Source organism: Myiozetetes cayanensis, unplaced genomic scaffold (genome assembly GCF_022539395.1).
Source record: "Myiozetetes cayanensis isolate MyiCay16 unplaced genomic scaffold, myiCay2020 scf9, whole genome shotgun sequence".
Classification (NCBI taxonomy): domain Eukaryota; kingdom Metazoa; phylum Chordata; class Aves; order Passeriformes; family Tyrannidae; genus Myiozetetes; species Myiozetetes cayanensis.
In genome coordinates, this window is record NW_026088185.1 from 4,958,456 (window position 1) to 4,973,709 (window position 15,254).

Consider the following 15,254-nt stretch of genomic DNA (forward strand, 5'->3'; position numbering starts at 1 on the left):
TCCTACTATTTTGATGCAACTAGAAAAAAGGTTTGAAGTTTTAACCATACAATCTAACAAAGCCATCATTTCAGCAGTATTTGAATGTAAGGGTAAACAGATCTTGGCCCTGTCCAGCTTATACACATTTTTAGCCTTGACTGAAGATTCCTTTCAGAAGGAGGGAGATAGTGCTTTGATTTTTGACTTTAGGTAAATGATGGTGAGGTCTTAAGAATAAGTGATAGAAAAAAATCCATCCAGTTCTCACTCCTTTCTGAAGAGTCTTCAGGCATTGCTTTGATATTTTCTGCTACTGCTGAAAAGCTTGACTTTATAATCACACACTGAAAGCTCATTCCTTCTTCAGGATCAATTTAAAGGGATAGCATCAGATTAAAACCTAATTTCATCAAGTGTATAATCAACATTAAGAATTGTTTTAATCAAAGACACATTTTGCCTGTAATGCAGGTATTTCACTTCTCACTACTGAGAATTCAAATCAGACTCATCTCCACCTTTCCTCTCATCTGCATTCAGCTGCACAAGAGCATCACACTCAGGACTCAATTACTGCAAAGGGATGATATTTAAACAAGGAAAGTTTCATTGGACTATCTGGTTCCCTTTAGAGTTTTTTTTTCTGACCAAGCCATCATCAGTGAGCCACAAAGTCCTCAAAAGCTGCCTCACATTCCCTGTGTCACAGGACTTCGACATCACTCTGCCTGCGGTTTTCTCCTCAGCTTCTACAGCTTTTCCTCCCACATTTTCTTCCCTGCTTTCACGCACAAAGTGTTTAATATTTCAAATTGGATTTGACAACATTCCTATCTAATAAACATAGTCTGACTCTTGAAACAACTGAAAACAGAAATTCACCAGAGTTCATTCAGAAAATGATAAAAACAGGTGCTTCAATCAGTATTATATCTCAAAAAACATCATCTAGCTGAGGAATTCCCTGGAATGTTTCTCCCATTGAAAAGCTTCAGCAGAAACTCTTCCTTTTAGTTTCAGAAAGTGAATAATGTATTTTACCAAGAAATATTTGTTCAATATTTTGCCAAGAAAACAATTCAACAATGAAACTAGTTTTCTCTACTCATTGCGAAGACCGTTTCCCCAAACATTTTAATTACCAAAATAACTTCTCAGATGACTTGTGTTTTTAAGAGATGGCTCTGGGCACTGACCTAAACCAACCAGAATTCATTTAAAAAAACCCAAAAAACCTATTTGCTTGGGTTCAGAAAACAAAGAGCAAAATTCTACTTTCATGTACACAAATCATCCCACTGAACTCCATCAAAGGGCACTGCATAGACAGCAAAAGCGCCTCAACATCGGAGAACATTTTCTAGTAGATTCGACCTGGAGGCTGCCTATCCACTGTCAGTAAATCGAAGCCCAGAGAATTACCCGTATCTAGATCCTGTTCCACATTTCTCAACTGAATTGGAAACTACATTTCCATAAGATAAACTGTTCCTTGACCGTACCTCAGCTGTTTCCTACCTTTGCATCGACTCTGCTCCATATCACAGATTTTCCCTATGCAAGCCAATCAATGAAAGCCTTCCAAGCTTTTATTGAGCAAATGCAACAGAGTTGCAATTTGCCAACATAGCTCAAAAGTCTCTTCTTAAACATTTTTGTATTATTTGTCATGTAAAGCATGAAGATAAAAACAGGTCCTGATCTATCAGAAACCTACGTAATTCTGTTTTGTACAATGCATATTTGTCTCTGTAATTAAAAGCCCAATATTCTATGTGAAGCAGAAACCTTCAAGACACACTTGTAATAACCTTGCAAGTAACTAAGAGCTATTCTCTCTCTCTCACTGCTAATACACAGTTTGCCTTATATATCAAGTGTCACTCAGTTCCTTAAAAATATGTGACCTGGGGGAAAGCACTGATAACAAGAGATGTTTGAAAATAACATTTTAAACACATTCTCAATGGATAAGCAGACAAAACACCTTTGCCTGAAAAAAAAAACCCCTTATATAGTATTTGCTTGTTTAAGCAAACATTCCAAGGTAATTTAAAACCTGAGTATAATTAAAAATTAATTTTAGAAATTAATTACTTTGCTTTAGAGGTTAGGAGATGTGTGTTGCAATTCAGAGTCCCAACTATAAATTGTTATAGTCATACTCATAATCATTTCTCTACCCTTTATCTGTTGTGTCTATCTGGGCTGAATGCCTTTTGGGGCAGGGACAAGCTCACTGCATGTTCAACAGGTCCAAGAGATGCTGTATATTACAACAAAAAGTAACAGCAAAGTTAATACAGAAAACATTGCTCTGCAAAACCTTCTTATTTTTGGAACTCCACTTTCAGTATTGAAGGACCAGGCATTTCAAGCCAGCAGTTGCTGCTCCGTGGACTGAGAGCCCCAGTGTGACCTCAGTTCTACCTGTTCATTCCAGTAACTGCAGTGATATCTAACAGGTATTGGCAGAATAGGACAAAGATTATCAGCAAGCCAGTCAGGTACCAGATTTCCCTGTCTTATTTTTCCATTAAAATTATGGGACAAGCAGCAATAGGGACAGTTGACTATCACTTGTAAATAATATGCAGAATATTAATATAAACAGATGATAATTGTTTTTCTAAATCTGTGACAGTTGCTGACTGAGGTCAGTATCAGAGGTGTCTGGATCGGTGCTGAGACATGGAAACAATTTTTGAAGGCTTATCTGCAACAAAGCACTAAGGGAGAAGTATTCCAAACTACAGTACTCTGAAGGCAGAATATATTTCAGTGATACTTCCAATTCAGCTTGTCTAAGCCTGTGCTCCCATACCCTTACATTCCTATTAAAAACGGTCACAGCATGAGTCTCGGATTTTTTTTCTCACTACAACACAATAACCCTTAACTTTAAGTTGACTTGGCACTTTGGCAGCATAAAACCAAGTATGACAAATACAATGCATTGATCCTCCAGGGCCCTTTGCCCTTGCTTATTTTCTGCATTGTTGCTGATCTGTGAATTGCAGCACATGCTGGAGCTCACCCAGCCCCATCAGCCGGCCTTCATGAAAAATCTGATATGGAGTAGCCTGCTGATCTGGCACTGAGCTAAATCACAGACAAGTGTGCTTCAAAAATGATTAGCCAGCATATTCATGCAGTTTTACAGCCAGCTCCTCTAACAAATACTGAGACATTTCTTCTTCAGTCTTTCCCTCAAACCTCATTAGATTCACCTATAACTTCAAACTACTGATGGTTTATTTGGGATGCATTTCACTTAAGCCTGTGGAAACACTACCTCTCTTTTATTAACAGAGGTCCCATAAAAACCTGAATTTTTTCATCTGCGTGGCAACATTTTGGCATACACGTTGCCCTTTAGGAACTTTACATGTGCCTATTTTATATTGCTAATGTGAGCTGGAGGCACACAGAAAGAATGCAAAGCAAAAGGATATTTCTTTTAGTGGTAAGTTGGCACTAGTCACTGGGTTGTCAGTACCAAACGTTCCTTTAAAACTGGATATCTGTGTCAGCTTCTTCTCACAACAGATCAAGCACTGTTCAAGAATCTCATTTTTCATTTTACCAAGTTTTGTAAGTTTTATTTCTGTACTTTGCATCTGGATGTCAGACAGACTGTATGAAGCATTGCAGTATTCCTAGTCACTTTACTGATGTTTAAGGAAGGCTGTTTCTCATGTTTGTAATGACAAGTCTTTCAGCTATAGACTTCCACTCCAGCAAGATCTGTGCTTACAGAGGTACATCTTCCCCTCTGCCTTCAATCACACCATTCACTTGTTGTGCAGATGAAAAGACCCACACCTGCAGGCACTACCCTCTTGGGACACGAGTCCCCAAAATTCATGGCCTTGCAATATCAAATAGAAATTTTTATTGAAGTGCATAAAAGTCCTAAAAGTCCTAAGTCCTAAAACCCACATTCAGACAAAAATAAATAAATCCTGGGAAAATATGAAGCTGGAGGAGAGTATTCTGGCCCAGGTGCAGATTTAACCCATAGTGAAGGGTGGCAACATACGGCACAATACCAAGAACAAGCCCTCACAGTACTGTTTGCAACAGAAAGCTCATCATGGAAATACAAATCCCACATGCGTCTGATTAACTGAACTATTGTGTACCACTTATGATACAGCACCACTTCTCTCCATTTTTTTTCCTTTTTTTTTTTAATATTCTCATCTGTCGCCTGTTTGATTTATACTTTCTCAAAAAAGCTCTCTTCTACTGTGTCCTGATAAAACAGTGGCAACTATGGGATCCTGACCTTCATAAAAGTAACATATACAGCCAAGCAAATAACTGACTTCATGTTTCAGTAACCAAGCCCAAAAGTCCAGTTCAAAGCAACAAGTATCAACCCTGTTATTGGGATACCTTATACCTTTAAATAGAAAGTGTAATATAGGACATCAGTTCAAAATGTTTCCTTCGTACACGCACATACACTTTACAGCCAAAACTAATTCTCGAATTTGCTTTCAATTTTAAATAGTTTCAATGAATCTGCAGCTGTATTTCTCAGTGAATAAACTAACACTCCCACCAGATCTTCTCCCCACTCATGGATTTATCAAACCTTATGCAGGGGTTCCGAGTCATAAAACAATACAAACTTGAAATAAGGAGTTCTGCATCTGCCATAACAAAAAGCATCTGAATATACTTCCCACCTCATTTAGGAAAAACTCATTATGCCAGTCATTCACTAAAGCATAGGATTCTTCCTTAAACCCGTGGCAAACTTCTTGGAAGGATTACTCCGGAGGTGAGGTCCTGGTTCTGCTGAATTCACTGGCAAATTCACAGCTCTCATAGGTTTCAGTAGAGATTTGCCCCATCATCAGTTGCAAGTCAACTCACTTTCCCTCACTGTATTTTCCACTTAGAGTGTTCTGCTAGCAGAATTGTTTCCAAACAGCCTGGCTTATTTGTCTGTGATTGTACTTCATCCTTTCTGTGTCTACACTTTCTCCATACAGCCACTTGTCCTTGCACGTGGGAAATTAACATCCCCCCCGGACATACACACACATTTTACCCTCACATACTACGGAACAAAAAATTACTGAAATAAAAAATTACAGAGAAAATTATTACTTAAGATGGAAACATCAGAAATGTAGCCTTGAAACAGTTAATCTTCGAATGACTAAAAGCAGTTAACCTTCAGCAGTGATCAGATTTCCATCTTCTGTAAAGGCTGATCACTCTCGGGGCCTGTGCGTGGTATGCAGCGCTCTCAAGGACAGCTTGATTTCTGGCATCTCTGGACAAGTTGGAAATTGTAATTGCAATCACAGTGAGTTTCTATGCCTGGAACTGACAGGCAAACAGCTCCTGCTCCTAAGTGGCTCTACTTATACTTACAGTGTGTGCAAGTGGGAGGGAGCGGGGAGGCTGCACAAAAGGGAGTCCACAATCAGAGGAGTTAGGGCACCCCTTGCCCCCCACCCTCAGCAACTTGACATGATGGAGTGAAAACCTGTCTGAATTGCAGCTGGAGCCCAGTGCCAGGCAGTTCTTACACAGATCCCTAATGCCAGTCGGAAAGGAGGATGTTTACATTAATGACAGCAAAAGAGGATAAGGAAAAAGGTCTCATTGCTGCCATAAAGGATTTCATTTGATCCTACAATTGCCCTTTAAACTGAGGTTCAAGTAGCCAGGTAGTCAGCGGAATGACTGTGGGGTGCCTGGATCCAGATACTGTTAGTACTAATGTCTTTTCAGACTTCCAGAAACATGGTCTAACTTGAGTCAAACACTTGGTTTGGCAGTAGCATGAGATGTGTACAAGGAATTAAAAATAATCAAGGGGCAGACAAAAATATTTCTCCAGTCACTTACATAGTCACATAAGGCAGAATCTACCAAGGAGACCGAGTGCAAATGCACCTGTGTTAGCTGAGAAACCACATCACAGAGCGTGTCTGTAGCCTCAAGGGCTCTGTGAATGCCACTGTGGACCAAGGAAAGAACCCGAAGTCTAATGCCAGTGGTGGAAACCAAGAAAAGGTAAGTCTTCTCTCACCTTCCCCACCTGACTAGCTAGCTGTACCTTCAGTGTACTTCCCGCAATGGCATCTAGACATGCCTGAAAAAACAAAGAAAGCATCTAGACCTATCCATATCTCTGTGAACAGGAGATAAACTGTCTTTTGCTAGCCACCTATATAATTTTTTTTCCTCTTGAAACCTCTGAACTGAAGATAAGTTTGATATTGATATCCTCAAGTCGAGGACTTGTCTTTATTATAAGACAGGCCTACAATCTAGAAAAAGCTGTTTCTTTCTGCAGCACATCTGACTGCTTTATTAATTTAGTTAATTAGGTCAGATGTAAAGAAAAGATGTGGGTATCAGCCCCTTACATGCACCTTTAATTTGTTTACTGCATGCCTAGTTGAGGTCGTTGTCACATACTACCTTTGCACTTCACGTGAGAAATTCTCTCCTGCACACTAAACACTACTCCTACAGCCAACAGTAAACTGCAGTGAGTCCAGGCCAAGGCAAGAAGCCCCTAGATCTTAATTATAAAACCATAGAAGAAATAACTGCCTCTGGAGCTCCCTTACCAGGAAACAAATGAGAATGGGAAATTTATTTCCAACCATAAATCCCGAACCCTTCAGTTTAATTTTTCCCAAGTTAACTTTCTCACCTAGCTAAGCAGCGCTGCCTTCTATTATTAGCTCTTGGCCCAATATCAGCTGACCACCATCAGTCAAACTGTCTTCATCTCAATGAGCTCAGGGACTCCCAAGGAACTCTGTGTATGCTGACTTGTGCTTGCAGTCTCTAATTATTTCCTAACAGATAATGGAGCATTTAAGTTCAGAGAGGATAGATTAAACTTGTAAGTGGATCAAAACCCTGGACAGAATCAGAGCTCACAGGATTACTTGCTGGAAACATCAGCCTTAGAGGGCTAGAGAGGGAAGACCCACATCAACTGTCTGTTTCCTTTAGACAAGTTTATTTTTTCAGCCTTGAGGGCTGTTTGCTTTGCTCTCCAACTGCAGCATGACTTTAGAATCTATTACATTACCAGTCAAGTATCTGACTCGATGTTAAACCATCTGATCAGGCCAATGGCTACTTGACTTATCACTTATCATAACAGTCAAATAAATTGAGGCTGAGGATGGGAAATTGTTTTCACAATGGACCCTGAAATATTCCCTGAAACCTGGTTGTAGGGAGGGATGAGGGTGGGTTTTTTTAAGTTATGTAGTGTTATTAAATAAGCAAAGAACCTATGAAGTAGTGTTGCACCTCACCAAAGAAGAATTCTGTCCACAGATGAAGGTGAAAGAACTGGTCCAACCACTGCAACAGACAGACTCATTTCACAAACTCTTTCCCTGGACCCTGGTTTCCTGCAGTTTTAGGACTCATGAGATGGGAGATGGTGCCTTGCATAGATCAGAGATTCTGTATTGATGGAACTCCTGATTTTTTGCTTACTGTAATAGCAACTGCCAACTGTGTGTTGTCTTGTACACTTTCCTCTTTCTCCTGTACTTTTTCTTCTGTCTGCCATCACCATGTGACCTCTCAGTGGTAACTACACAATTTTCTTATTCTAACCTCTTTCTTTATTTTCCTAATCTCTTTTCTTCCTTTACTCTTTCTTTAATCTCTTGCGGGTAACTTAAAACCTATGTGTTGTATTTTACTTAAGTTGTGGTTGTCATGTACTGGGTGCTTTAGTGAAATGTTTCTCCTTGGTTGTATGTTACTTATGTGAACCTTTTGCCAGACTGCTTATTTTCTTACAGAATGAAAAGAAGTCTCTTATGAAAAGTCTGTGGCTTCTTCTCTTCACACAAATTCAAGGTATTAACGAACTAAAAGGCTTTGCAAAATATTCCAAGGTGAATTACTTGGGAGTCTTAAACATAAGTAAAACACCTGGGAAGCTTGTGGCTTTGACCCAGGGCTTTACAATAAGTCCCTGTTCCGCTACTGAGTAGCCTCTTAGCTGCATATTTGCCTTTTTGCCTCACTACAAGCCTGTCTTCCCTGCCTAAAACTCAGACCCTTCTTAAATTCTGTTACCAGCCTTGGGGTGAGGAGCAGGATGTAGTTCCCTCCTGATACCCCTGTGTATGCTGGTGACTCCCTCCCAGACACACTTGCAGGTAGACCTGCTCTCTGGATTAAAATTTCAGCCCTCTTCTGGGGACAAGAGGTGTGACCAGCCTAGCAGGGAGGAGAAACTATTCCCCCCCAGTTTAAGCACATAACCATTTCAACACCTGAGGGTTGAAATACTTTAGATTCCAAAATTATTCAAGTGATAATACATACTCAGAAACACGTAGAAAAAATATGTAAACCTACATTTTACACAACTGTAACAACATCCTTTGTGTAGTAAAAACAAATCCATAAAAGCCCACGAATACATTCCAGTTCTGCTCTGGAGAAGGTAGTCTGGGTTACTTTGCAGACTCCAGGTTGCATTATTGTAACAGACATGGACTGCTGCAGTGATAAAAGCTATGTAAGAATGCAGGGAGCAGAGTAAAAGAAAAGAGCTGGCTGGGAATGTGTGGAGAAAGCCTGGAAAAAAAGACTCTGCTGCAACTCCCCGAAAAATTCCAAATAAGGGCTGTGCTTTTTGGTGCTGGCCAATTCATCATCCCCTGATGGGAAGGGGTGGGAGGCGTTTTGCCCTAGTAGGTCTAATATCACGCATTATATCATTATAGTTATTACCGATCCATTAGCGGGTGTTCAGGGTGCTCAAATGACAGCCCAGTAGCCAAATTGTTGTTCTTTACTCTTTCAGCATAACATTTAGCAGTTTCAGGACCTGGCAGAGCACTTTTAGACTTACATTCGGCCAACATTAGAAGTTTTAATCAGAGCTATGGACAGTGCTGCTAGCATCTATACCTAGCTATTTCTCTAGACACTCAAGTGTCCCAAGTGCTCCCTCTGTACACAAACCACTGTTTACGAAAGGCTTTCCATTTTCCAGAGCCTCTCTAAAAGGAATGCTAACTTCTACTTGCAAGTACAAGGACATTCACAATCTAGGAAGAAGTAATTGCTGACAGAAGCACACCTGTACTTGACAAGGACAAAAAAATGAAAGTCAAGGGTGTGACTCATATAACGACATCTCCTTCCCACTAATCTCCTCTTCCCATTCACTTGAGCAAGACCTAACCCCACTATGTTCATAACAGCATTTAGCCACATTAAAACATTACTGAGTGCTTTTAACCAACAATAACTATTCATGATAATCTTTTTACTGAAGTACAACAAGATGCATTTTTTTCCATACATACACTTAAACGTTCCTGATAAAGTAAGATCAGTAAATGGTATTCTGTCTTATCAGGATAGCTGTACTGACCAAAGTCTTGGAGTGTGAATGAGTCAAACACTCTTAATCTTCAGTGAAAGATATTTAAGTTATCTCCTCATAATGGCTTATAATTTTTAAACATTTAGAACTGTCTTTTCTAGGATGGGGAGGAGTGGTCATATTTAAACCAGAAACAATGCCTAAGTCATTCTCTTTCAAAATGTAGCTTGTTTCAGAAAATAAATGACTGGGTCAGGAGGCAAGGATGGCAGGATTGGATGAACAAATATTCAAAAGAATGAAATTAAATCATCTTCTTCAACCATGCAGTACAGCAAAGGATTACAGGCCACTGTACATATATCAAAAACAGCATTGATACAAAACCTTATTATTTCTTCTTATTGTCACTTGCATCAGCTAATGCTGAAGTCCAATTCTCTTTTATTATGAATAAATATAATTTAAAGGCTATTTTTAACCTCAAGAACTAAAAATAACTTTAACTTTTCTCTCACCTTGTTACCACTGGTTCAGAACTCATGAGAAACTTCTAATTTAGAGAGAGACCTTTCTTAGTGTAACTGTACCTTACAAATTCTAGAGTTGCCAAAAACCCTCCATCATTTCTGAGCCATTTATCAGGTGTTAGGATGCACACACCGGAGGGAACTGTGGTCTAGTGAACTAAGTCAGCTGAACAAGCTAAACTATGAAACATCAGACAAGCAAATTTGCCTTTTAACCTTATGTTTTCTATGTAGAGCACTTCAAGATTAATCAGTATCAGAGCAGGAGATATTACTATTACTTCTTTATCAGGTCAGACTCAGCTGGTGCAAGTTGCTCAGTTCCACCAACTTTCATATAGGAATAACAATTCCCTCACCTTTAGGCTGGAACCTACATCACTGATTGCTGATATTAATTATCCCTTCAGTGCAAGTCACTGCTTTTAAACAGGGCTGAAACAGCCTTTCTTTATTCTTGTGCATAATGATTACTGAATGTAATCATCAAAACCATGCAGTGCTCTGTAGAAAGCACAGGAAATCCCTTCCTCTATACAGTCTTCCTTCACTGCCTAAGAACTCACACATGAAACAGCTGTCTGAAACAGCTAAATCCATAACTGACACATACATATATATATATAACTCCATACATAACATTCACCTTGTGGATTACAGTCTCTCTAATGCTAACCCAATTAGGTCTATACACTGAACAGATCTGCAAGACTTAAAAGTCCTATGTAATTTTCAAGTTCACAAGAGGGATTTACAAAAAAGTGCAAATTTCTGTGACTTGTCAAAAAATTGCCACTGAATAGGATATAGACATTCATGGTGTCAATGAGGCTTGATCTTGACACAGAGCTAAAAACTGAGTACAGTCACTGTGATCACAGAACATTCATGGAAATTATAATCTTGACCTCTTATTAATAGTATTTCAGAACAGTAAAGCAAAAGGGTTTTTAAATCCAACAGATTTTATGTTTTTACACCGCCCCCCCCCCCACCATTCTGCTTTGCTGTTGCTCACAGCCCTCAGAGTCTAGGTGCTTAGCTCTCAGAACAGTGAAGTCGAAGAGAGCTGAGATAAATTCATGTCCCCATGAGTTCTGTGCCAGCAGATGCTTGCATGCATGGCAAGATGCTCCCCTGCAACTCCTTCTCTCGTCTTTTCTGTCACAGGAAGATACAACATGTGGTGCATGAGATGGAGGAGTTTCAGCCTTACACCGATCAGAAAACCGTTTATAAGAAACTCCAAATATCTGAAGGTCCATGACATTTGGAATGAAAAACACAGCCCTTAAAGGTCCTGTGTAAAAGCCTCCTTCTGGTATTTAAATAGAAGGAAAGAAAACTGGCAGGAATTCCTCTTCATAATCTCCATGGACTACAGAATGACACCATCCACCAACTCTGGCCAAACTCCAAGACTCTGATTATGTCTTACTTACATCCATAAACTCCACATTGGCTTTTGGACCAGTGGTCTCATTAAGGATCTTAATGGCTACAGGGATCTTGACGGTCTCTCCCTCAGGGACCCAGATACCCTAGAAAAGGAAGAAAAGGTGAGAGAAGACTAATGAGACAACAATCATAGAAACTTCATTTAGAGTTACAGTTCTTTTTGATGCATTCTGTCACATTATGTAAATCAGTTATGAACCTCAGAACTGAGAATACATAAAGCTATAAAACTAATCAAATCCCATAAAACTACTTCTTGCATCAAAAGTAAACCCTGACATAAAATGAACCATGCTGTAGCAGTGAACATCCTCATCAAGCCCCTTTGATTTTCCTTCCAAGAGGGTTTCTAAAGAGTAATGGCAGCATTGTCAGTGATGTACTTTTTCCACTGACTACTGATTCAGATAAAATTGAACAAAACTCTGGATTTTCTGTCTGGATTCTGATGCTCAACTCTGAAGATATCAGGAAACTCTCAGAACTGATGATCATCAGGTCATAACATCATGCAGGAACAGGACACCCTAGAACATTTAGAGTGCAACATTTAGGGATTATTTCTCTAATTATTGATACCTGACAATTAAAAGCTCAGATGGCTAAAAAGGAAATTTTAAACTTAAAATTCAGAAATTGTGTATGTCTTGGCTACTTTTCCATCCTTGACCATTGCTGTGTTCTTGTCAGCCTCAAGGTACCCATCTCTATTATCATCTAAAGTATATTCAAATTGATTATTCATAAATTTATTCCCATGAGCTTGTAGTTCCAGTGACCTGGTCTGTGCTTCCTTCCTGTCCTCCTCAGTTTGAAGACAGATGAGTGTCTCTCCTCCTTCAGCACTCTGACCTACCACATTGATTTGGTAGGTGTGGGTTGCTCCCAAAGGGTTGGGTAATTGTTTTGACTTGCCCATTAAACCCGACTTCGTGCCTCTGAGATTTGGACACCACTAACAGATCTTAAAAAATAAATAAATCTCTAACAGAAGTGCTTTTCCCTTGTGGGTTCCGTGTGCATATCCTGGTTAAAGGGTGCATTTGCATAACTCATCTTTTCTATTTAAATGGAAGAAGCAAGAAGTATTACAGTTTAGCTAATGACATCTTTTTACAAGGTATTATTACTGTTTCAAGACCTGAGTGACACTTGTGAAATGAAAGGCAAAGTTTAGCTTTCCAAAAGTGTACTGCAAAGCCATTAGGTAAGAACAGAATGATAAACTCTGATACTACACTTTAATAGCCAGACAGTCCAGCCTGTGTAGTCTCTTGCACACAAGAATGATTGTGGCTGACATGCCTTTGCTCACCAAGAAATAATATTTGCATGTCTGAATAAAACTGAAGTCGACATTTGAGCCTGAAGATGTGCTCCTCCCATGTAATTCCAGCATCCTTTCTATCACAGGTATGTAGGACTCATGAACCCATCCACGGGATGGGGTGCTTTCTGTTCCAAAGTTAAATGAGGGAACTCTTTGCTCTATATTTAAGACTCTTACCTTGTATACAGTTCCAAAGGCTCCAGAGCCAAGAACCTTGACTCTCTTCAGCTCAGTTTCCTTCAGGATTCGAAGCTGGGCTTGGTTGGGTGCTGTGCCACTTGGAGTCAAGGGTTCCACAAGCTATGAAGGAAAATCCAACAATCTTAAATATTTGTAAATGTGAAGACCCATCAGAAGCTTAGACTGAAAACAACCAATTCAAATAAATATTGGAACAAGACAGTGGTGGGGATCTGTTGACCACTGACCTGCCAACTTGCGGAGGGGTTTCTCACCTTCAAAAGCAAATGAGCAGTGTTACAAAACCAAGAGGTCTGATAAAGCAAGTCCTCAGTCAACATGTAATAATTTGCACCAGAAATTGCATGATGGAATTATGAACTGGAAATTGAATTGGTGTCACAATAACACACCCAAGGACTTTTGCTGATGGAGGCAGTATAAATATTTTCTACATGACAGAAATATAGCATTTATTATCAATGCACCACATCCTATTTTTTTCCCATTTTAGTGTCTTTTAAGTTGACTATATTTCATTTTAATAGCCCTGACTTAATGGCTCATCATATTCTTATTCTGTTTTGGGTAAGGGACAATTTTTTTGAACTTCTGTTTTAACACAGAGGAGGACAGCTTTAAGGAGAAAACACCTTATAGTAGACTACTGATTTTTAACAGCCACTAATTTACTGCAATTAAACAATGTGTTCAAGATGTCCCAAGAAACTTTGTAAATGAGCCACAGTGGTACATTCAGTTAAAAATTATCTCAGTGTTCTACCATCTCTGCCAGAAAAACAATGATTCTTTAAAAATAAATTAAAAATACATGGAAAGGACAATATTCTAAACAATGAAAAAACCTTTTCCTTTACAGTATGAGGAATAGAATTGAGGGCTACTCCTATACTCAAATTGTTTTGAAACCACTGCAGTATTTCAAAGCTGCCTGTTTACAAGGCTAAATGCATCATATTCTGCAGTTTGAGAACTACTTTTATGGCTCTTGGAGCATAATGAACTACTTGATTACTTGACCAAATTAATTAGTTTTGTTTGGGTAAAAATACCAATATTTGGAAATTAATGGGGTAAGAAAACACAACATAACCAAACAGCAACAAGTGAGGTTATCACAGAAATAATCTGCAAGCTGCACTTGATTTTAGAGTGAATTCTCTTTCCTCCTCCTTCCCACTTTAGATGTCCAGTACTTATACCATAAAAGAAAGCCTTACTGTAAAAGAAAATTAGGCAGGTTGGCAGCATACTTCTGTGTTTTCAGTTTGTGAAGGATAAAAAGAGCTTTTGTACCACAATCCACCAACACAGGTATGGCAGGTAGAAGTGGAGGTGTGTTGTGGAGTTCTAAAAAGGTTCATGGAGTTTTATGGAGAATGATCTACATAATGAATAGGTCTATTACAGCCTCTACCTAGAAAGAGAAACTTCAGCTGAAGCTATGCTGCTTGTGTGTTTATCTCAGGCTGCTCCTGATTTAATCTTCAGTTTCTAAGCCAAGACAACACCTTCCCCATATGTTCAGCAGGAGGCTTTGGTCCCTCAGGACTATTGTCAGCCACAGTTTTTATCTGACAAAATGGAGAATGATAGCTGGACTTCAAAGTCAGTGCTTCCCAAATGAAATGAGAACTACCCACTTAAAATAATTTATGTTTAAGTAGGAGCTGATACAATGGTAAGATTCTAAAGGCACTGAATACTGTTAAGCTTTTTATACAGCTGAAGAGTATTTACCAAGCAATACAAATTCTAGTCAAGAATAAAGATACTTGTGCAAACAGACTGGGGATGCATAAATCATTTACTCCCAGACTCTACCATAGAGATGAGTGGGAGCAGGACCCTTGGAACAGAACTGAAAACAGCCTTGTTAATAAAGCGTTACTCAAGATTCACTATAGGAGTTCAGAAACATGGTGGAACCTGCCTTTGTGATCATGGGGAACTTCTTTTGGTCTTCAGAAGCCATGAATCTATATATGTACAGAAAACTAGGATCTTGAAATAGCTTCATTCTTTCCGTAAGTTCAGTCTGCACAAGTTAGCAAAAGGATTTTTACAGATCTCTCTGGTAACTGAATTGAAGACCTTAACATCTTTAATAAAAAAAGCAGAACAGACCTGTGTATCTTTTCAAACAACCTGTGAGAAGCAGCACACTCTCACCTCAGTCTCCAGGAACCTTCGCAGTGCTCTCTTCTTTTTAATGCTTTTGCGCCGAACATACACGGCAAATGTCAAGCCCACAATGACAATGATGAAGAGGCCACCAATAACTCCCGCAGCAATCAGAGGGGTTCTAGCAATCAGAATCAGAGATTTTATTTTTAGGTAGGGTGAGTGACCAAAAAATGGTTGGGTACATAAAACACAATCACCTGGAAAGCTTATT

The 15,254-nt window shown here is 39.2% G+C and overlaps 1 protein-coding gene across 1 annotated transcript in view; it reads right to left on the reverse strand.

Annotated features, from left to right (window-relative positions):
• The window catches only part of ERBB4 (erb-b2 receptor tyrosine kinase 4), a 610,968-nt gene that overhangs the window by 104,966 nt on the left and 490,748 nt on the right, over nucleotides 1-15,254 (reverse strand). Inside the window, exons 17-19 of the mRNA XM_050340452.1 lie at nucleotides 15,029-15,161; nucleotides 12,833-12,955; nucleotides 11,310-11,408 (exon numbers count right to left, since the gene is read on the reverse strand). Of these exons, the coding sequence (XP_050196409.1) occupies nucleotides 11,310-11,408; nucleotides 12,833-12,955; nucleotides 15,029-15,161 (355 nt within the window). The remainder of the gene's footprint in view (nucleotides 1-11,309; nucleotides 11,409-12,832; nucleotides 12,956-15,028; nucleotides 15,162-15,254) is intronic.